General features: G+C 50.8%; 1 protein-coding gene and 2 non-coding genes across 3 annotated transcripts; all 3 read right to left on the bottom strand.

Annotated features, from left to right (window-relative positions):
* Positions 1–1,750: 1,750 nt before the first annotated feature.
* TNPO2 (transportin 2) lies at positions 1,751–20,025 on the bottom strand. The gene is made up of 25 exons (XM_090289787.1): positions 19,965–20,025; positions 18,557–18,668; positions 17,795–17,870; positions 17,562–17,711; positions 13,897–14,003; positions 13,671–13,804; positions 13,509–13,590; positions 13,312–13,434; positions 13,087–13,205; positions 12,175–12,235; positions 11,912–12,077; positions 11,559–11,711; positions 7,926–8,151; positions 7,554–7,725; positions 7,005–7,091; positions 6,819–6,926; positions 6,574–6,732; positions 5,979–6,066; positions 5,695–5,793; positions 5,032–5,127; positions 4,637–4,712; positions 4,260–4,359; positions 4,107–4,181; positions 3,890–3,991; positions 1,751–3,786 (listed from the first exon to the last, which is right to left on the bottom strand). The coding sequence occupies exons 2-25, from the start codon at positions 18,653–18,655 to the stop codon at positions 3,703–3,705; spliced, it is 2,742 nt and encodes a 913-aa protein (XP_090145913.1). The 5' UTR covers positions 18,656–18,668; positions 19,965–20,025; the 3' UTR covers positions 1,751–3,702.
* LOC149999989 (small nucleolar RNA ZL2) lies at positions 5,863–5,937 on the bottom strand. Its single transcript, XR_016513866.1, has one exon. It is a non-coding gene; the product is annotated as a small nucleolar RNA ZL2 (small nucleolar RNA).
* LOC149999988 (small nucleolar RNA SNORD41) lies at positions 7,803–7,870 on the bottom strand. Its single transcript, XR_016513846.1, has one exon. It is a non-coding gene; the product is annotated as a small nucleolar RNA SNORD41 (small nucleolar RNA).
* Positions 20,026–23,084: the final 3,059 nt, after the last annotated feature.

Raw genomic sequence — 23,084 nt, 5'->3', positions numbered from 1 at the left:
CTAGGTATATGCCCTGACCAGGAACCCGCAACCTTCCTGTGTACGGGACCACTCTCCAACCGAGCTACCTGGTTAGGACAAGTTTTTTGCATTTTCTTAATGGTCTCTGGTGTTGCTAACGCAGGCTACCAGCAAACTGGTTTGAAAAACTCGGCCCTTGCTTTCTTCTTTTGCCTGTGTAACTTGTTTTCTGAGCCCATTTCTTCTACAGCTTACTTCTACCTCTGTGACCTCCTAAGTAAACTTTCTCTTATAGTTTTCAGAAAAACAAAAACAAAACATGACCCCCTTTCCAGGATTCACAGCCTGAGGAATGTAAGTGATTGAACTCCTGCCTTCCCTTTCAGAGCCAGAAACAAGCAACCTTAGCTGCAGAGGCCTCAGTGGAAGAGTACTCTGTGAATCATACTAATAAAACGATCACCTCTTACTGAAAGCTTCTTGAGCCAGTCAGTGTTAACACGTAGAATGATCTCTAAAGATTGCTTGTACCTTCCCCAACTCTTCCCGTCCCGTATCCAAAAGGCTTTGTTCAAGCATCTTCCCCAATTTCTCTCTCTCCCCTTCCTGCTGTATTTCTCTGTGGGACATATCATGGTTTATGGTCTATTCCCTGTCAGCAAAATGTACATTTATACTAACTGGAACGTGTCAGCATGTTTTCCCAGGTTGATGCAGGTAATCTTCAGGCCATACAGTTTGCCACATTTTATCCTGAGCAGTTTCTCATTTGCCTCAGTAACTGTTGCTAATATTTTACTCATCTCCCACAGGCCTGATGCTAGGGGCTGAGCTTTCTATAAAAATGTCTAAGATGCCCAATGATCCAGTTGTAGCAGTCAGGCCAAAGATGAAAGTGCTGCAAGGCTTTGCCCCTTGCCACTCAGTTTAGTCTAAGGTAGGTGGGGATCTTGAACCTAAGCTCTAACACTAATGGCTCCCTTTTATTGAGCTCAGGGTGTGAGGTACTGATAAAAAGTGACACTCAAACCGGTAAGAAATGATTAGCAGCAAAAGAGAATGTGATTAGGTTAAGAAAACTTTCAGGAGGGGCTAGAGACACAGATTGTCAGAGCTAAGAAATATTTATCACCTGGGAAATTGTGGCTGGAGACATGAGACTGGAGACAGTCAAAGATAACGCAGTGTAAGGGGCACCCATCATGGAGTATTTATCACCTGGGAATTATGCACGGTCAGCAAGTTTATGAAACTTATTCATGAGCTAAGTGCTACCCTTATCTGATTTAGTCAATCGCGTTAGATTGTAACTCCGGAGTATTCAGTAGAGAAAAAAGGAGAGGAACGGGAGGGGGAGGAAAGAGGGGTTAATTGCGTTAGGATAAAAAGCGGCCTGCTTTAAGCCCTGGCGCGGGCCCTGTTAGGCTACTCCCGGACTTGCAAATCAGTGAATAAACAATTGCCTCGTTTACTGCTTAAGTCCTGTGTCCTGGTGATTTATTGTGAGCATTTCTCACAAGGACTTTAGTGAGCTGTAATTATGGCCAAAAGAATGCACTCCATGTGTACATTACCACATTTAACCTTCATCTTTCACATTCACCTTAACTATTTTATAGGAAAGAAAACTGAGGCTTGGGGTCCCAAAAAATGTGCCTGGTTATTGCTTATTTCCTTCCCCACTCCCCAATTATTTCCTGAGTCCTGTGTACCCCATTTTAAAGTTTCCCACCCACCCCCAACATCTACTGCCAAAACCAAGGACACAGAGGCCAATTGGAGACCAAAGTTCACAAGAAACTGATCTTTACTCGACAAAGTTCTACACAAGTGGAATCTCACGCCACCTCGGCGCCAATCCCCAGCACAGCATGGTAACGAATGGACAGACCCTGGAGCCCGCAGGAGGGTGAAAATGAAAGGGAAAAAGGGACATGGGAATAAGTGGATCTGTGGATCGAGGCCAGTCAGGGTCCGCAGCCCTGGGCAGAAGAGAAGGTTGAGAAGCTACAACTTCGTTGTGCAAAAATCAACCAAAAATAAATTAAAAATTAAATAGTTTTCTTTAAAATTAAAAAAAGAAGAAAGAAAAGAAAATGAACCAGGCTCCCACTTCCCTGAAGGTGGTTGGAGCCCCCCACCCAGACTGGGTGGAGGAGTTGCCAAACCCATCAGGTAGCCAATCCATCCACACTCCCCAAGACTCTGCAAAGGATGCTCCAAATAACTGGAATTACCAGAAAATTAAATGGTATTTAAAAATCTTTTTTTCTTTTTTTACAAATGGCTTCCAGAGACCTGCTGGAGTTTCCAAGACGGGGAGGGGGAACCAGCTGAGTTTATGGAATGTGCACCAAGTGCCCCTTGGAATAGAGGCAGGGCGTGACCCTGTCTGAGAAGACAGGGCTGTGATGGGGGTAGGGTCGTCCAGGTACCCAGTGGGATGAATGGAGCAGGTCCCAGGATACAGGAATCCAATCAAACCTCTCCAAACCCCAACAGGGGCTCCCCAAGAAGTAAAAAGCAGGAGAGGAAAAAAGAAAACTTTAAGGGAGCTTCAGGGCCCAGCTTCATTTCGAGGCCAACTTGGAACCACACTCCCTCTGGTTCTAGGGGAGCTTCTCCCACTGTGTCCACATCCCCAACCAATCCCAGTAGGGTCCCTAAAATTGCTGCCCCAGTCTGGTGGGGTCTCATGGCCACTGGGAGCAGTGATGAACAGGAAGCCTCATGGCCTCAAGGTGGGGGGGACATGACCCCTCCTCCAAGCCCATGCTTTCCTTCTTGCTGGCAAAGCATAAGCCTTCATTACATCAACATCAATTAAATGCCCCTGCCTCATTTAAAAAATTTAGGCCTGGAACTTGAGGAAGGCTCTCAGAAGCACAGAGAAACAGACTGCCCGTAAAATGGACATGCTTATGGAGAGAGGCAGGGGGTAGGTGTCAGCAGCTCTGGCCACCCCCAGCTGTCTCTCAAAAAAACGCCCCAGGCCAGTGTCTTCAAAAGCCACTGGAGCACAAGAGAGGGAGAAAAGGGGACCTCTGACCAGCCCCGGCTACTCCCATGGTCCCTACTCTTCTGGCTGGGATGGGACAAGGAGGGGGACACGCTGGCTGAGGCTGCCAGAGTTGGCAGGAAGTGTGCAGAGCAGGTCCAAAGCATGTGCGTGCTGACAGGGAAGCCCCAAGGTGGCCATCTTCTTACCCCGCCCTGGGCTCCCTGAGGAGGACCCCAACCCACCCAGCCCTCCCCAATCAACGCCAGTTCCAATAAAACAGCAGAAGCTTCTTAAAACTCTAGATGCAGGTTACACGGAAGGCCTTACAGGTTAACTCAGGGGTTCACTAATTCTACTGTCTCCATGCAGTCAGGGAAATGGTGGGGCGGCTGGCCCAGCCTGGCTGGCAACAGCACCCGCACATGCGTATGGCCACATGTGTACATGAGTGTACGCATCTCTACAAGGACCCCCTCCCCCACCTGCTTTCCCCCTGCTTCATTCTAAGCCGGATTCAGTCGGCTGTGTTGATTCTTCCCTCCCACGTGGCTGGCCCACGTGGGCAGTCTGAGGTTATCCCACTAAGAGAAAGGGGCCCTTGCTGCCACGAAGTCCCACCCCCCTCCCGTTTGTGTATGGAGGCCCCACCCACTTGTCCACTGCTGGCTGGCTACACAGGCCAGGTGTGACAGGTAGATGGACAGGGAAGGCATCTGGATTTGGGTCCCACTCACTCCTCCCTAACCCCCCTCGACCAGGGTCCGGCAACTTCTGGACGCAGTGTGCTCCCCAGCAACCCCTCCGACGACAACGCAGACAGAGACCTGCAGGGAGAGGAGGGGTCAGGGTCTGTGCATCCTCAGCAGATGACAGTGCCAGCCCCCTATACATGCAGCCTCACCTGGCAGTCGCAATGCTCCTCTAGACCCCATAGAAGGCAGCCAACCTCTCTTTGAGCAGCGGTGGGAACTGCTCTGAGAACTGCTGCCAGTTCTCCTCCCCAACTTGATCTTTGAAGCCATGGAGAATCTGGGGGAGGGAGGACAGGCGCCCAGAACAAAGGAGATGAACTTGGCCTCTAACCCCAGAGGATCTCCCCACTGCCGCCTCCTGGGACCACATCAGGGTGAAGCGGGACCCTCACCTTATAAAACATGTCCCGAAGGTCATCCTTCGGGCTCACCCAGGAGGCTACAGCATCGCAGAAGAAAATAAAGTCCTGAAATGTGATGAATCCCGTGTGAGGGGCTGCCCAAGCCAGCCCCAGTGCCTTCCCTCAGAGCCCAGCGGCCCCAACCTGCACGACGCCCCCAGGGTTGACGCCTATCATCATGCAGATGCCTCTGAAGGCTGAGTCCTTCTCCTCATTGTCCCTGATGTTCCTGAGGGACGTGCACCTGTGGGAAAGGTGAGCAGCAGGGAATCAGCCGCCAGGGCTGGGGCAGGAGGGACATCCATAGGGAACAGTGGACAGTAGGGCTGGGGTGGGGTGGGCCTTGTGTCTACAGGGGCATGGAGGAAGCAGGGGTGGGGTCAGTGGATGATGGGGCTGGAACGTGCTTCTGCAGGTGGGCAGGGCTGGGCGGGCACAGGCAAGGGAACGGGTTGGGCCCGTCCCACCCACTCTGCTGCTCAGCCCACCATGCAGTAGGCCCCACACAGGTGAGCACACACCAAGGTCGGATGAACTGCTGCAGCATGGGTGCCACCTCCTGTGGGCACACGTAGCCCAGGCGGCCGATGGTGATGGCTGGAATGGCAGAGGGACTCGTCAGGCGACCTGTAACCCCGAGTGGCCCCGGGACGGTACGTGGCGGGGCCTCTGGCACCAGGCACCAGCCCTGCCCCACAGGCCCGAAGGGAGTAACTCCTGCCAACCACTAAGGCCCTGGAGCTTGGCTCACCCTGGGCCTTCGCATCCTTCTTGCCTCTCCTCCCAGACCCCTTCTAGGTCTTTCCAGATACCTTCCCTGGTTCATTCCCAAAGCCACTTAACCACGCTCCCAGCTAAGAAACCCACCTCTGGGAGGTGAGCAAGGGGGCAGCAGCAGCCCAGACCAAGCGCCCACCTGTGTTTTCCAGCAGCGTCTTGGGTGTGTTGGGTCGGTTAATGATCTCCACCAGGTTGTTGAGGACCATCTGTACATAGGGTTGCATCTCTGCCCCTGGGGGACCAGAGAGTCAGCCACACACAACCATGCCACCCCATGCTACCCACCCTGTTACATCTAGACTCTGCCCAACTTCATCCAGTAAGGGAGCGGAAACCCTTCTTCAGCTGGTCTCCAAACCAGGATCCATGGCCAACTGGAGACAGACCCATACCCTCCAAACAGCAGAAGCTTCCCTGGAGTCACCGCTGAACACCAAGGTGAAGCCAGATGGCCCAGCTTCCTTGTGGAGGAAGAGGGAAGCTGCTCAAGTCTCCCTACCAACCCCAGTGGGGGCCTTTCAGCCAACTGCATTCAGGGTGGGAAAGTGGCAAACAGTCCAATCAGAACAGGCCTCCTGACCTGCTTCTTTGCAGAAACCAATCACAGATGGCCTTTCAGCCACTTGGCCCATCTCTGATGAAAATGCTCAGAGGCATCCTCTTGCCGCTGGCTCTTAGGAGCCTTTCTCAAGGAGCAACAGCACCCTCTTGAGGAAGCCTGTCACTGAGAGCCAGGCTCCTGTCCTCAGGCCACGAATAGGCCAATGGGGCGGGGCCTGCCCACCTGCAGGACACTCACCCATCTGCATGCAGATCTCACCAATGGCCCAGGTGGCATTGTTGCAGACAGAGATGAACTCAGGGTTCAAGTTGGTGCCCAGGATGGGCATGAACTCAGCTGGTGGGGAGAAAGAGGGGTGCTGAGCAGGATGACCCACCAGGGTGAGCTCCCAGACCTGGCCGGGCAGGCCACGTCAGACAGTACGAATACACCCCAGTTCGGTCACAGTCCTCCCTAGCCATTGTTTCATCACTTGAGGCCAGGACTGGGGACATGAGATATGGATGAGATGGGTGTCATACCAATACAGGGCTTGACGTGGATGAAGCAGGCTTTGGTGAGGTCTCCCAGGAGGGCAAAGGAGCTCTGCCGGACCTCAGGCATCGAGTCCTGGGGGTCAGAGCAGGGTAAGCATGGCAGGGCTCCCCTCCCCCCAACATGCCGGGGCCTCAATCCCTTAGCTCAGGGAAGCTAGGGAAGCAGTCCCTGGGGCATGGCCTGACCCTTCCACTTACCAGCACGGAGGCTACAAGCCCCTATGTACACTGGGACTCAGGCCATGTGAATAAGTGCCTCATTCAGGACACTGCTACAGATGGGGGAAGCATGTGTAACTGCTGGCCACCCTGACACATGGGTTAGAGGGTAATGTTGACAAGGCTGTGCTTTCCCATTTCCTATTTTCTACTTTTAAAGTTTATACATTGTTGGCTTGAAAAATGAACTTTTACTCATGTCTTATTTGAATCCCCTTTTAAAACAATTACAAGTTTGTTTTTTTAAAGATTCTCCCTCCTCCCTCCACCCGCTTCCTGGCCCTGACCCACTTCCACAGGGTGGCCCATACAGGCTGTTGGGTGTCATCACTGCAAGAGGTCTGAAAGGATGCCCACCCACCTGCATGCACTGGAAAAGCAGTGTCATGATGTTGCTGCGGGCCACCAGCTGCTCCACATGGCCACCCAGGCCCTCAGCCAGGCCGCTGAGCAGGTCTAGCGCCACAATCATGAAGTCCTTGTCAGGTGCCTCATATTGCTCAGGGTGCTGGGTGTACATCTAAGCACAGTTGGGGAGGGCGGGAAGATAAGCACAGTAGGCCAGGGCAGGGGCAGCAGCAGAGAAGTGGGCAGGTGGGTGCTCACCATGGCCTGGGCCAGTGTCTTCTGCACTAGGGTGACACAACGCTGGTAGACAGGCTCACAGTAGGGCAGGAAGCCACTCTGTAGGGCAGTGGCCACGGATGACAGACACTGGTGGGAGGAAGGAAGGAGAAGTGAGCTTAGGTGGGGTGGTGCAGGGCTGCGGAAGGAAGCCTAGAGCCCACCCACCTCCAGCAGAGGAAAGAGGTCCTTGTCTTCATCCTTGAGTTCGTTCCACTTCTGGATGAGCGGAGGCATCAGTTTCTGAATGTACTCCTGGAGGGGGGAGCAGGAAGTTGGGACTCTCTGGGCAGAGGTGGCAGCATGAAAATTAGCAAGGTTTTCTGTGACTTGTAACTGTCCCCTGCCTGAGCAATGAAGCCTGGGCTACTCGTTGTGACTCATGGGGCCATGCAAGGCCTCACCATTCAGCCAGACCTCCAGGTTCCTCTGACCCCTCCCAAGCCCCACCCTATCCAACCCTGCCCCTTCAGAAGCCTGGGTCAGCATCCAGTTCCCACAGGCCTCTGAGCTCCCCCAGCACAGCACTTACCACACTATCTCCTAACTGTCTGTCTCTCCTACTAGACTGGGAGCAGGGCGAGGGTGGGGGCCAGGTCTGTCTGCCTGTTGAGGTCACAGCCATGTCTCTGGCGTGCAACACAGGGTCGCCGCCAGGTCACCGGATGCCAGAGGGGAACAGGGGATCGGGAGGAAGGAGCTGCAGTGGAGTCTCACCGGCTGGTTGAGGTGGTGGCCCACAGAGTCAGCCAGGGTGCCAATGGCATCATAGAGGATAAGTAGGTTCTTGTGCTGATACTTGCCAAAGGCAAAGACAAGGGTGTCCAGGATATAGCTGAGGTAAGGCACCAGCTCCGTGCAGGCCTCCTCCTCCAGGGTGGCAAAGGCACTGGAAGGTGGGAAAGGGCTCAGTGGGTATCTACAGGCAGGGGCTGGGCCATGGGCAGGTAGACAAGAGAGGGCGCTCAGGATCAGCCAGTACGAATACGTTAGACATCAGCGACGTCAGGGGTAACGAGTGTCATCACTTCCCAGAGCGCAGCCAGAGGTACAGGGGGAAGGACTGTGGGGCAAGGGGTCAGAAGTCACCTGCAGGCTGCCTCCTGTACCCTCTTGTTGCCATCCAGGATACGCTTGAGCAATTCTGTCATCAGAGGCTTGAGGTGCATGTCAGGGGGCTGGCTGACCACCCAGTGGGCGTAGCGGCTCAGTGTCCAGCAAGCAATGGAGCGAACCAGGGCCTTCTTGTCCGACAGGCACTGGATGAGGTGCGGGATCAGCTCAGGAAGGTAGGGCACCATGCCCTGCATGCAGCCTGCAAGGATGGCAGAGGGGCAAACCTGAGCCCAGCTGAGCCCAGCCACAGCCACCCTTTAGAAAGGATCAGCAAAACCTGATAGATGGGGAAACTGAGGCTCAGAGATTAAATAACTGGCTCAGTCACAGAGCCAGTGAAAGGTAGAGTCAGGAGTGGAAGCAGCATCAAAGCAAACCTTTCCCTGCCATCAGCTCCACCATAACACAGTCACTCATCAATTCACAGATGACTGGACTGCACAGTGACTTGGACTTTCTAGATAGCAGTGACCCCGATGGATGGAAAGTCCTTTTTTTAAAAAATATTTCTTTGATATTTGTAATTTCTATTTTTCATCTTTTTTAAAAAGAACCATGAGCCCTAGCCAAGCAGGTCAGTTGGATAGAGCATTGTCCCAATGCTCCAAGGTTGTGGGTTGATCCCCGATCAGGACACATATAAGAATCAACCAATGAATCCGTAAATGGGTGGGACAATAAATCAATGCTTCTCTCTCTATCAGTAAATAAAAAAATTTGAAAAAAAAGAATCATGACTATATTCTTCAATTAGAGAACACAGACAATAGTAAAACCCCTATTAAGTCATCAGCTTTTACAGGTTTAGGGTGTCCCTCTAGGTCTTTTCCCATGAATATGTAGAACACCTAATGCAGTCTATTAAGACATGTACAAGTATTAACATAAGCTATGTTACACTTTGTGAGAAAACCTCTCCTTAAGTAATTTTTAAAATATATTCTGATTATGCTATTAGTTGTCGCAATTTTTTCCTTTTTGCCCACCTCCACCCGCTATCCTCATTCCTTCCAGCAATCCCCTCCTTAGTTCATGACCATGGGTCATGCTTATAAATTCTTTGGCTTCTCCATTACCTACACTGTTCTAAACATCCCCATCTATTTTGTACCTACCAATTTGTGCTTCTCAGTCCCTGCATCTTTCCTCCCATTTTTTTCCTTCCCCCTCCCAACTGATAACCCTCCAAATGATCTCCATATCTATGATTCTGTTCCTGTTCTGCTTGTTCACTCAGTTTATTTGGATCCAATTGATAGTTGTGAACTTATTGCCATTTTAATGTAATTGTTTTGATCTTTTTTTTTTATATATAATTCCCTTTTGCATTTCATATCATAATGACTTCGTGATGAACTCCCTTAGTTTTACCTTGTCTGGGAAGTGCTTTATCTGCCCTTCCATTCTAAATGACAGTTTTGGTTGTACATCCTTGCTTTCCATCACTTTGAATACTTCTTGCCAATCCCTCCTTGCCTGCAAAGTTTCTTTTTGGGAAATCAGCTGATAGTCTTATGAGAACTCCTTAGTAGGTCACTCTTTTCTCTTGCTGCTTTTAAGATTCTCTTTAACTTTTGACATCTTAATTATGATGTGTCCTGGTGTGGTCCTCTTTGGGTCCATCTTGTTTAGGACTCTCTGTGCTTCCTGGACTTGTATGTCTATTTCCTTCACCAGATTAGGGAAGTTTTCCCTCATTATTTTTTTCAACTAAGTTTTCAATTTCTTCCTCTTCCTCTACTCTTTCTGGCACCCCTACAGTTTGGATGTTGGTATGTTTAAAGTTGTCCCAGAGGTTCCTAAGCTTCTCCTCGTTTATTTGAATTGTTTTCTTCCTGCTGTTCTGATTGCTTTTGCCTTCCTTGTGTTCCAAATCATTTTGATTTCTTGGCTTCATCCTCTACACTGTTGGTTCCCTGTAGATTTTTATTAAACTTGATGCAACCTTCATTTCTGCCTGGGTCTTTTTTACAGCGTTGAAGTACCCAACAGGTTCCTGGTGCATCCTGATAACAAGTGATTTGAACTGTGCAACTGATAGGTTGCTTTTCTCCATTTCACTTAGTTCTTTTTCTGGAGTTTTGTTCTGCTCTTTCATTTGGGTGATATTTGTTTCCTCATTTTGATAGCCTCCCTGTGTTTGTTTCTGTGTATTAGGTAGACCAGCTTTGATTTCCTGACAGTGAGCTTGTTAAGTTGTATGGGGCAAAGCCTTAGGTAATCACCAGGGCGGGGCAACCCATGTCACTGCCCTGTTGCTGTGTGGGGGAGGACTCACAGAGGGGACAATGCTGCTGCCTGGCCTCTGGAGTTTTGCCCAGGAGGAAGCTATCTTCCCACTAGCATTTCACTTTCTCCCCATATGCCACTGGTGCCCTCCCAGCTGTTGCCCTAGTTCTGAATCCCAGAGGGGGTAGGTCTGCACGAGTCTTAAGTCTGTTGTGGGCCCTTAAGAGAAGTCTCTTAAGAATCCTGCGGTTCCTTCCACTGCTCCAATGCCCACTGGTGTTTACAGCCAGAAGTTATGGGGACTTATCTTCCCAGAACTGGGACCCCAGGCTGCATGGTCTGGACTAGGGCTGGGATTCCTTGCTCCCAAACTATCCCTCTCGTTTTTTCATCCACCGCCTGTGGATGTGGGACTGTCCATTCCTGTCTCCGCGCCTCTGTGCATCTCCACGCATCTGAGCCCTTCCCACCCATGTGGATGAATGTGGCTTCTTTACCTCAGTTGTCAGACTTCCACACAGCTCGATTTTCTGACAATTCTGGGTGATAATTGTTTTGTAATGTAGCTGTATTCTTTATTCTAGTTGTGCACGGAGCTGAGGCACGTTTACCTATGACTCCATCTTGACCGGGAGTCTCCCTTATATAATTTTGAAAGCTCTCCAGGGAAAGGGCTCCTGAACATTTTAGGACAGGCCTATATGTCGAGGCAGTCACAAGTGATGCCCACAACAGACTCGCAAAGTCCTCTCTGGTCATTCAAGCTGTCCACTCCATTAGGACAAAGGGTGCCCAAAAGCCACGCCAGTAACGGCACATCATGTGAAGTTTAAAGAAACACCACCACTGCAAACTTCTGATTCTGGCAGGCTGACTCTGCAGCCAGGGAGAAGGTTTGAGGCCCAGCTGCACCCTGGATAAATGGGGAGGTGGTGTATATCCCTCTGTACCTCAGTTTCCCCACCTATGAATCCTACCTTATCAGGTAGTGCTGAGCCCATAGGACCAGGCTGCCCACCTTGGAACAAGCACTGCAGAAGTGACTGTTACTAATGTTAAAGCTATAATTATGCTTACAACCTCACAGAATTGCCTGTCTGTGAGAATTAAGGAGAGGGTTTGCATTTTAGGGTTTGGGGTTCCTTTTAGGCTCACAGGCAGAGGGGAAGATTGAAATCCCACAGCTGTCTGTAGGGGCTGAGGCACGTTTACCTATGACTCCATCTTGACCGGGAGTCTCCCTTATATAAGGGCCTTTGAAGGAAACTCAGGGATGTGTCACTCCCTCGCCACAGGCAGCCCCACCTGGGCCAGACACAGTCTCATGCCAGCACAAGGGTCAGAGGTCAGGCACAGCCAGGACAGCGGGATACTCACCCTCAGCGATGGCGCCCAGCACCAGGATGCCTGATTCCTTGACCACCCACTCAGGGTGGAAGAGGAGGCCCTTGAGCAGGGGAAGGAGGTGGGGCAGTAATTCCTCCCGGAAGACGTTGGCCAAAACGTCCAGTGCAGCTGCCGAGCACTTCCCTGAAGCAGGAAAGGAAATTAGGGAGCCGGCTCAGAGAACCCCATCAGGCAAGGCCTCATCAACCATACCCCTAGACCAGAGATCATGATTAGGATCTTCATGATCTGATCCAATTAGGCTTCTCATCACATCCCAAGAGGGAGCCCAGGGCTGCTCTCCCAAACCCACTCCCACTGCCACCCTTGCCCAAGCCACACACTCAGATTCCAGTCGGACAAAGCGTCATCGTCATCATCGTCCTCAGCATCCTCAGAGCCGTCGGGCCTCTCAGCCTCATGGGGCAGTGTCACCGTGCGTGACTTGTGAAAGCGTGGCTTAATGTCCTGCTCACTGTCAGGTACTGCCTCATCCTCCTCCACGTCGCCCTGTGGGCCAGGCAGACCACTAAGCACAACCAGGGCCCCAGACCCAACGCCCCCACCCTCACCTACCTGCCTAGGCCTGGTATTCAGCCTGACTGACCTTGAGCAGGATAATGTCGATTTCTGAGTACTTCATCCCATTCACCAGGATGGGGATCAACCTGTTGGGAGAGAGTCTATTCACTGGGAGGCAGGGCTCCCTGGGGACTCAATGCCTGGACAACAAGGAAGCAAAAGTACAGATATGAGTGTCAAGGGCGGACTGTATAGTGCACAATGATTCTGTTGGCTCCACAACAATCAAATTCCCTTAGGGGAAGCTACCCGAACCTAGTCGCAGCCACAGACACTGTGACAGAGACAGAGCTGATAACACTCCTGGCTCCACAGGAAGGCTCTTGACCCAGGCCCTGGCCACTCTGGGAAATCAAGATCTCTGAATATACTGAGAAGCTTGGAACAGAGCCTGATCCTTAGCATGCCATAAGGCAGCGACACGTTGCCCAGTCACGAGATACTTCCCTGGGATGGGGCCAGATTAGGGGAGTAAACAGATGGGCCAGACAGCTCCCTCAGCTGGCAACCATGTACTTTGGGATTAGAAATTTTTATATGAGTCTTCACTGACTTAGGGATAGGTAAGTGATCCAAGTTGGCCTAGGACTTTTGCTGGATATACTGGGCAAGAGGGAATTCTTTTTTCAGGGGTTCCTAAGCTGTAAAGCTATAGAAGGCCATAGCACAACCATTAAGGAAGGTTATGCCTGAGAATAAAGCCAATGCAGAGGAAGTAAATCTGAGACTAGACAGTTGCCTTTCTCATTCTTTGAGCACCTGGATCCAACTATGCCTGATGCTTCTCTTGAATTCTCATTTATCCCACCTATAACTTACCTCTTAAGTCATTAAAACTACATTCATATCACTTGTAAAATATATGCAAGCATAGAAAGTAAACTAAGATCAAAGAGGTGGAGGCTGGGGTGGAACAGAGCATAACAGAAGCACTCACTGGACCAGGTGGGAGGCCAGGACATCCTTGCAGATGGGCTGCTCGGCCAGCGTCAGCCAGAACTCGCAAGCCTCAAGGGCCACATTCTCATCATGGTCCTGGGTCCTCTGCAGCATGTACTGGGGTGGAGTGAAAGAAAAGCTGAAGGCTCTGCCTAGCTAGGGGTGGCTTCCCCTGTGCCCCCAGCCCCACAGCACCTGCCCAGATGGGCTTAGGTGTGCACACCTGGATAATGCTATGCATGTGGGGGATGAGCCTGTCGATTCGCACTTCCAGCAGCATCACCAGGGCACGGCACACATTCTTCCGCACCTCAGGATCATCGTCCACAGCCAGGGCAAACAGGTGCTGCAGGGAAATCAGGGTCAGCCACACTAAGGACCTCTTGTCCCCACCCTGCTCACCCCTAAACCACAGCCTACCTCAATGAAAGTGTCGATATTGTCCATCAGTGCCTGGGCACGGTCCATGATGAACTGGTTCACGCAGGCGATGGCATGAGACCTGGCAGGGAGTGGGCATGTGGGTCACCCCCGCCCTGCCCACCCTAGGTGCCCTGAATACCCCTGGGGAGCTGCACCCACCGGATCTTGGGACTGCAGTGCTTGAAGAACTGCAGGAACTTGGGGATCATGATGTTGAGGGGCCTGTTGAGGGCATCGCTATCCAGGAGCTCGGATGAGTCTTCACAGATCTTCTGCAGGGCTCCAAAGGCTCCCTGAGTGGAGAGGAGCATACATGGGTGTGGGTCCATGTCCAGTCCCAGCTCCCACCCCAGCAGGCCACAGCTTACCACAGCTTGCCACCTACCTCACACGTGTTGTAATCCTCTGAGTTGAGCAGGTTGCACAGCTGGGGTAGAAGCTCAGGCCACATCTGCAGCTCACCCTTGGAAGCGATGGTGGTGATGAGAATGCCTGGGCGGCCAGGAAAGGACGCTGCCTCAGGCTGGGTGCAGGTGGGCTTGCACCCCAGTGCTCGCTGCCACACTCAGGATGCTCTCCTCATGAGCGCTACGCACCCATTTTGAGATCCTCTGAGCCTTACTCTAAGTCTGTTTCAGGCCTCAGGATACAGCACAGAACTAAACACAAAGTCTGTTGCAAGGTTAACATTAACCCACAAAAGACCTGGGAAGCTATAAGCCAAAAGCTAAAGGGGGAAATAAAGCAGAGAAGATGGTTGGCAAGGGCTGAGGATGAGCGTAGCAACTTAAAACCAAGTGTCCAGAGTTTCCTCCAGGTGAAATCTTGTTCTGTGAGCAAAGACCTGAAGGAAGTGAAGAAGCCATCCAGGTCCCTGGGGAAAGAGCATCCCAGGCAGAGGGAATGGCAGGTGCCAAGGCCTGGGGACAGGGGCAGGCCTGGGGAGCTTACAGGTGGGTAAGGAGCCAGTGGGCTGAGTGGGAGGAGGTAAGGGCTGGGAGGGGTCAAGTGGAAGGACCTGAAGGGTCACATGGCCTCTTAAGAGCTTGTATTGCTAGACTTCCGGCCAAGATGGAGGCCTAGACAGACACACTCCATCTTCCTCCACAACTAAGAAGGAATACAACTACCACGAAACCAGAAATAACCAGAAGTTCCAGAAAATAAATGGAAGTCCAATGTGTGAAGTTATAAAGAAGTGGTGCTCGTCCAGACAGGTAGGAGGGGCGAAGCCGGGGCAGAGAGGTCAAGCTGTGCTGGTGGCAGCAGCTGCAGCGATGGTGGCAGGACAGTGGTAAGCACAGACACCCATATTTAAGGGGAGGTGAGAAGGGTCTGGGGAGCACCCCCAGCTACAGACCAGACCCATTAGTTTGCGATTGCTACACCAGGGAAGGTGGCAGACCTCCATTGCCTTGGACTGTGAGGCCCGGAGAGGGTGGGGACAGGGGAGGAGGCTCCCAGTCTCTAAGCAGAGAGTGAACGGCAGGAATTCATCTTCGACCCCCACCCCCACAGAAAACGCCACACAGTGGTGAGAAGGGTCGCCCAGTTGTGAATAGTGCACGGGGCTCCACACCCTATAGCATAGGAGGTGTGACAGCCCCGCCCAGGAAGCAAAGGTAAACACAAAACGGTCAGGATGGCACAGATCATGATAGAGATCCTGGTGATGCAGCTGACCAGACAGCAAATATCTAATCTAACGAAGCAGCAGATAGGAAATCTTTCTGAGGCACAGTTCAGAGCTTTGGTTATAAAAATGCTTACAGACCTAACAACAGATCTTAAACAAGACAGGGAAATAATGAAGGCTAGTCCTGCTGAAATGAACAAAAACACATAAGGAAACTAGTGGTGAAGGCAAGAAAACCAGGGATCAAATCAACAAATTGGAACATAGGGAAGGAACAGCCAACCAGTGCAGAAAGAGGAAACAAAAAGTGAGGAAAATGAAGAGAGGCTCAGAAATCTATGGGACAGCTATAAGCAGGCCAACATCCAAATCATAGGGTTGCCAGAAGGTGAAGAAGATGATCTAGAAATTGAAAAATTATATGAAAGAATAATGAAGCAGAACTTCCCTAACTTGGGAAAGGAAATAGACTTACAGGTACAGGAAGCACAGAAGTTTCAAAAAAAGACTGGACCCAGGGAGAACTACACCAAGACATGTTATAATCAAAATATCAAAAATTAAGGACAAAGAGAGAATCTTAAAAGCAGCAAGAGAAAAGAGAATTATGTACAAAGGGGTCCCAATAAGACTCTCAGCTGATTTCTCAAAGGAGACTCTGCAGGCAAGAAGAGACTGGCAAGAAATATTCAAAGCAATGAAAAGCATAAACCTACAACCATGATTACTCTATCCAGCAAAGCTTTCATTCAGAATAGAAGGGCAGAGAAAGTGCTTCCAGAACAAAGTAAAATTGAAGGAGTTCATCAGATCCAAACCACTGTTATATGAGATGTTAAAGGGACTTGTTTAGGAGAAAGAGGATCAAAACTATGAACATTAAAATGAAAACTGTATCACAACAACCAATAACAGAAGCTAGGGAACCAAAACAAAGGCAAACTAAGTAGGCAACAAGAGTGGGAAAAGGATTATAGGTATGGGGAACATATTGGGGTGAGGTCAGTGGAGAGGGGGTGGGGGGAAAGGGAGGGAGATGGTAGAGGAATTAAGAAGCATAGTAGGAGGGAGTGGAGTAGGTAGAAAGATGCTGAGAAGAACTATATGCACAACCAATGGGCATGGATGAAGGGGAGGGACTACTGGAGAGAGGGGGTTCAATGGGTGGAGGGGAACAAAGGGAAAAGAAACTTGGAAAACTGTAACAGCATAATCAATAAAGCATCTTAAAAAGAAAAAAAAAAAAGAGCTTGTATTGCTTACTAGAAACCCAAGTATAACCTGTAGTAGACATTTAAAGCGTGAAGGCAGTACAGGTGTCTGGTAGTTGGGCTGAATGTGGGTGATGTCAGCAAAAATAATATTTAAAGCCAGAAGGTGGCAGTCTTTCCTTGGGAAAGAAGCTGCAGTGCCAACATACTGGATGACCCTGGCTCACAGGTCTGCTAGGAAACGTGCTCCCTGAGCTAGACTGTGAATAATGTCTGTGTGACATTAGCCTCATTACCTAACCTCTCTGTGCCTCGATGGGGACAAAGACCACTGGCCTACTAGGGCTATTGGGAAACTTCAGTGACTTAACTTAAGCACTCAGAGCAGAACCTGACACCAGGAATGAGCTTGGTAAGTCCAGATGTTGCTGCTGGCATCAGAGAAGGGTATTGTTGGGGCTAAGGGTCTCATTTAACAGAAGCAGGTCAGCCGTGTGGTAGGCTGCAGCATCTATCTCAAATTTAACATTATTCTTCTGTCTTCATTGCATTTTAAGACAACCTTCCATTTAGGGCAAGTACATCTGTCTTTCATTTAAAAGTTACATACAACATCCTTGAGAAAGGAAGTTTTAAAAGTTGACAAAGATTTTAAAGAAAAAAAGGTAAGTCATTATATGCCAACTAACCTCAATAAAACCAGGAAAACAGTAACAAATAGTAGGGTTGGTGTTTATCAATAGTGAAAAGGCTTAAGATAAACTGCTGGAAAATTCTACTCATCCTCGTGTTAACTCCTTCAGGCAGCCTTCCAGGAATCAGGAATGCTCCACAGCAAAGCTAACTCATTAATGACACCAAGTTCCACAAGGGCAGGGAGCTCTGATTTTAACCTGCTACGCTCTCAGGACCTAAACACAAAATTCTGGACATTGACTAACTGCCTCAGAAGCAAGAACAGATGTTTCAGGCGGGAGTGGTTCAGAGCATGGACCTGCACTGGTCACTTCTGAGCTCAGCCACTTACAAGACAAGTCCCTTAACCTTTCTGTACTTCAGTCTCCTCATCTGCAAAAGGGCAAGAATAACAGTTTTACCATCCACAGTGAATCAACCCTTAACATTCTGAGATGCTTCTTGGCTGAGCATGAGAGCTCAGGGCATCATCACAGGCTGACTCCTGCTGCCCACTCCCCCGCTTACCTATGGTGGCTCGGATGAGTGAGGAGGCGTCACCAATGTTGTTGAGACACTCTTGTTTGATAAAATCAGCCACAGGTGGTGGAAAGCTCTGGTAGTGTGCCTTCACGTTGTTCTTGAGGATGAGACCACTGAGAGATCGAGTCGGCTCATCTGGGGGAAGAGGGCTGAGGCTTAGGGGACCACAGGAGAGAGTAGAGTCTAGCCTGTAGGGAGGGGCACGAAGGGCATCATACCTTCCGACTTGAGTCTGGTCAGGACGAAGATCAGGTAGTTGTTGAAGTCAGGAAACTGATTCAGTTGTTTGAGTTTCTGCCGGGTTGTTAAGGCACTTGGGACACAAGGGCCTACCCCAAGTGGGGTCCCCTTTCTACCATGTAGCTAATAGTACCTCTGACCTCTGGGACCAGGCAGCCAGATCCTGGGACCACACCTCTCAATCCCCATGCCCAGAACAATGCAACACTTCAGGCATGTCAAATTCATTCAGGAGGTGGGGAAGCATGCCTGAGCTCCCCACCACTCTTGAAGACCTGGCCAGAACTGAAGAGTTAGCTGACTCAGCTCCATCTGAAGGTGGCAGTTGCTACTCAGGTCTGCAAACTAGCAGTCCCATTTTGCCGGCTTTTTTTTTTTTTTTTAATGCAATTAAAAAAAAGTGGGGGGGGGGGGGGGTCCACATTTTCAAGTGAAACTTGCCAATGCTTTAAATATTTTAAAAGTTTAACTTATAATACTTTAAACAGCCAATTTAAACAAAAATTTTAATCATGAATCTAAACAAAAGCCGAGTCCCAACTAGAGCTGTCATTCCCCCTCCCACACAGTCACATTTCTTCTGGGAATAGGACCCAAAAATTCTAATCCTTAACTCTCTGTCAAGGCCAGCTCCTAGCCACAGCAGTCTGGGGGTTAGGGGATGAGCCATACCCTCTGTGGCCTTTAGGGGATGCAGATGGCTGCCCAGTTCACCCAGGTACAGAAGGAAGGAAGGATACATCCTGCACTATACGCTGAGTGGCTGTATTGGGTGACTGTGAGTCTTTGAGCAGCTGTAGAACCTGCTGCAGACCCTGCTCATCTGGCTGCCAGTCCATGACGCAAGGCAAGCTGCGGGAGTAGGGGCCAGGGTCAGCGGAAGTGGAATGCAGGCCCTCAGCAGCCGGCAGGCAGAGGCTGCCAATACAGCCAACCCAAGTGAGGAGTCCCGCAAGCTGCACCATTCACGGCCACGGAGTCACAGGCTCCTGCGGGCTTGGGAGTACAGGTCAGGTGATGTGGAAGAGGGGCATGGGAGGTGGTGGCGGGGCCTTCTTCCCAAGGCAGCCCTTGACGCTGCTCCAGGTTGCAGGCCCCAAGGCTTCCGCCTCTCTGACAGTCGCTAGGCGAAGGCCCAGACACCCCTTCATCCAGGTGCCCTGCCCCAGACATCGATAACCCTCTGGTCCCCGTGGTCTCCCGGGTGCAGGCACAGTCTCCAAAAATCCAGCTTCTCCCGAAATCCAGCCCTCAAGCTCATCCCTAACGCCTCCTCTGCCCCGGTCTAGTCCCCGAGCCTCCCCAGGTACATCTGATCCCTGCCGCCTCCCCCAATCCGGACCTCCAAGCTCAGCCAGATGCCAGACAGCCCCCATTCTGGCCTAGCGATTCCCCATAATCAGGCCAGAAAACAGGTCTGCTTTGCCTCTCCGAAGGAGAGCCAGTCAAGCCATCCTGCGACAGGAACCCCTTTGACAATCCCCCGTCCCTTTCCCCAATCAGGTCTGCCCAAGGCTTCCCCCATTCACGCCCTTCGCCCCAGTCAGCATCATCTCCTGCTGAGGGACCTCCGCTGCTTCACCATCAAGTTTGGCCAAGCCCCACCACCACCTCGAGCCAGAAACCCTTCGTCTGATCCCTGCGGCTTCCTCCAATTATGCCTGGCCGAACACTCTCCCGCCCCCCGGCACTCCCCTCAACGGATCCCACAGACGCCGTGCAGCCAGATCCAGCAAAGCCCTCCAGGCCGAAGTCTGACAAGCCTCCCTAACAGAGCCAAGCAAGGCCCCCCAACTTTTCAGTGCGGCCTCCCCAAAACAGCCTACACACACACACACACACCCCACACACACACGATCCTCGCGATGTCCCCCAATCAGATCCCCTCCAGCCCGACCCCAGGCGCCCCACTGGTCGGATCCTCACGGCACCGGGATCTCGCCAGGCTCCGAGGCCCCACCCCCTAAGCCCGGCTCAGTTTCCCCCGATCCTCTGCCCGTTCTCACTGCCTCAAGAATTGGGCCCAATCAGGTTCTCGGCCTTTCCGGGTCAGGCGCGGCCCGGCCGCACGCGTACAGGCATAGACCTTGGCGGGGTTCAATGCAAACCGGGACAGAGACGGTTTGGCTCTGGGTGAGGCCCACTTACCGGGCCGGAGGGAGCAGCGGCGGCGCCTTGTGCTGCGGCTTCTCGTGAGACTCGAGCGGAAGGAGCGTGCCAAAGAAAGGGAATTGAAAAAAGAAAAAAGAAAAAGAAAAGAAAAACGCAGCCCTAGATGAGCCGCGGCGGCTTCCGTACTCCGTTCAAATTGGCTTAGCCGAGCCAATAGGAAGAAGCAGCCCTCACACGTGACCTGGCACCCGGGAGACCTAAGCCCCACCGAGGTCGGGTCACGTGACCAGGAGTTGGCGGCTCTCGGCCTCTCTGGCCGGCCAGTCCTCCCAGCGTCTTGTTTTTCTCAGCGTCTCATATGCGCAAGCTCTTTGCTAGGAGCTGAGTTTGGTGGCGCGCAGACTTTTGAGATTTTGTAGACATGGGAAGCTCTCAGCCAGAGACAGCTTGTCACCCCCTCCTCTGAGCATTGAACTGTGCCTCCTTCCCCGCATCCTGAGGGTACTTGGTAAGAGCAGACTGGGTTCTCAAGGAAGAAGTGGAGGGGACAGACTGGGGTGGACTTTATACCCAAACCAAAAAAAAAAAAAAAAAGCCAGACAAAGGGAGTGCCTGAGACGGGCTGGCTTTCTACAGAAGCCTCTTGTCACATTGTAACTTAATAATTTTCCAGTACTGTTTAACAGCTTTTACAAGGTTATGAAAAAACTCACAAGGATATACAAATTTTAATGAAATGTACTAAAATAAATGCTGGATCAAAACAGTCTAATCCCTTTCCCCACTTGAAGCTGAAAGAAGTGGGACAGGCCAGGAAATTTAGGCAAGGACAGGTCATGAAAGAAAATGTTTTTGTGATCTTTGCGCCGTAGGAGGGCAAAGTTGGGCCCTCTTCCTCTCTTATGAGCAGGAACGGGCTGGAGACCCTGGAGGATCAATTTTCCCTCTTGCCACTCACAGCCTTAGTTTCCCCCCTTGTCAAATGAGTGTAAAAGTACGTACAGCTTGCTGGATTACAGAAAGGTTAAGCATCACCAAAACTGTTCTTTTATAATATGGCATCTACCCCAAGAGGCCAAGGTCGTCCTTTCACTGTATTCAGCCCTCCCTAAACCAGTATTTACTGAATTTACTGGATCAACTAATGCTCTAGTCCCAGAGAACAATTCAGCCCTTCCCTGAGAAACTTTTTGGCCTTGGGAGAGGCACAAGGTCCATGTTTGCCTCAGCCTGGAGAAAGGAGACAGGTTTCTCAGCCCAGTTCTCGTTGGCAGTCAGTCCCGGCTCTGTTCATTCAAGAAAAACAGGTACCTAAGACCTCTCTTGCCGAGCACTGGCGTGGGAAGGGTGTGCTGGCGCCTCGCTCCAATCCGACCCTCAGGAGGAGCCTGGAGTCTCACCTCAGCGGGCCAGGCTGGACAAATACCAGACCGAGAGGCACGTGCGCAAAGCCGCAGCCTGCGCTACGCCTGCGCAGTGGTCCTCCCGAGCGCTGGAACTTGCCTAACTACAAATTCCCTCCTACCACGCGCGGGCTACGGACTCAAAATCCTGTTATCTAGAGAGCTCTGGAGGTGGGCGTAGAGCTGAAGGAAGAGTAAGGTTGAGGGACTGGCATTAGGTTTGGAGGTTTCCGGAGAGCATACGACCGGCAGTTTTCTGCTCAGGGTTGGGGGTTGCCCCATATAAGAGTTAGAGATACAGGAGAGAATTTGTTAGGGTTCACCTCCCTTTTAACACGCAGTTTCTAGCGACTCTGCGCAAGCCTCCGGGAAGGAGGGATCGGGGTGGAATAATGTGGCTGCCGGTATGGTCCACAGTATCGGGACTAAGTCTTTCTTCCTCTCCCCAGCGAGTGTTTTTGAGTACTTACTTGGACGCCCCCCGCCCGCATTTCTTAAGCCCCTACTGCCTGTCAGGTTTCCAAATGTAATTCTCTGAACAGCCATGAGTAAGGCAAACTTCATTTATAAATTCTACGGGCAAATGAAACTCAAGGAGCTGATACCCAACCATGAATCTGAGATAGGAGACAAACGCCTATCATTTTACAATAGCCTCCCCGTCTGAGCATCTCATCATACGGCACCCGCGTTTAAAGGTGATGAGACTTAATTTACATTCTGGAGGTTTTCTTCACTCTCTGCAGGTTTTGGGATCTCAACAGGATTGTTCTTGAGAGATGATGTAATAAATGCATCATTTTCAGGATTATTAACAATTTTTTTTTTTTAAAGGAAGAGCAAAGAATTTGGTCTCGCAAAACACTTCTGAGAATAGTTCATTGCCTGAATGTTGAGGGCTCTACATTTTTTTGGCCTGTGAAACACTATATAAGTGGATTTTAATAAATTATTATTAATAAATTTATAATTTATCTCAAAAGCATAAAAAAGGTCAGCATTTCTCAAACACGACTACCAAACCCAAGCCAGTTGCTTCACCCAGAAAAGCAATGACAGCTATTTGCAATGTCAGTTAACAATGACTATATGAACATTGCCCTTACTTAGAACCTGACTCTATAGATGGTTCTGCATATTTTATAGATGAAGAATCTGAACCACAGAAAGGCTTAGTGACTTACCCAAGATCACACAGCTAACAGGCATCAGAATAGTTTGAAGCCAGGGCTATGTGACTCACCAAAACCTGATATTTGATTTTCCTCCCCCTTCAGACTTTCCCCAGGTTAGAGCTGGTGAGAGACCATGAAGGGAGGTGCCAGGACTCCATCAGCTCCTCCTGCCTCTTGACGCTTCAGAATAGAGGCTGAGCAGAATAGAGGCTGAGCTGCTGCCGGGGCGACCTACTTTCTCCCTCCTGTTTCTTTTTAAAGATCCAACCACGGCTGATGGCTTTGAGGGAGGAGGTAGAGGTAGCTCATTGGCTATGTCCCCTCCCCCAACTCTATATTCCCTAAGGCTAAAGTCACACATGGGCCAGCTTAGCATTCCCGAAGTAGGAAGGAGAGCACTTTGAGCCAATGTGCAAAATAAACCAGACAAGCTTTACTGTGTATTAACAGGGAATGAGAAGGGGCATGTCTCCTGCTCCAAAGCCTGCTTGCTGCCTCCTCTTCAAGTCAGGCATGGTTTCAGCTTGGGGTCTTTGCACCTACTGTTCCTTCCGCCTAGAACACTTCCAGACTTCACT

This window comes from Furipterus horrens, unplaced genomic scaffold, assembly GCF_987537825.1.
Source record: "Furipterus horrens unplaced genomic scaffold, mFurHor1.1.pri manual_scaffold_10, whole genome shotgun sequence".
NCBI lineage: Eukaryota > Metazoa > Chordata > Mammalia > Chiroptera > Furipteridae > Furipterus > Furipterus horrens.
This window is presented reverse-complemented; position numbering and strand designations above follow the sequence as displayed.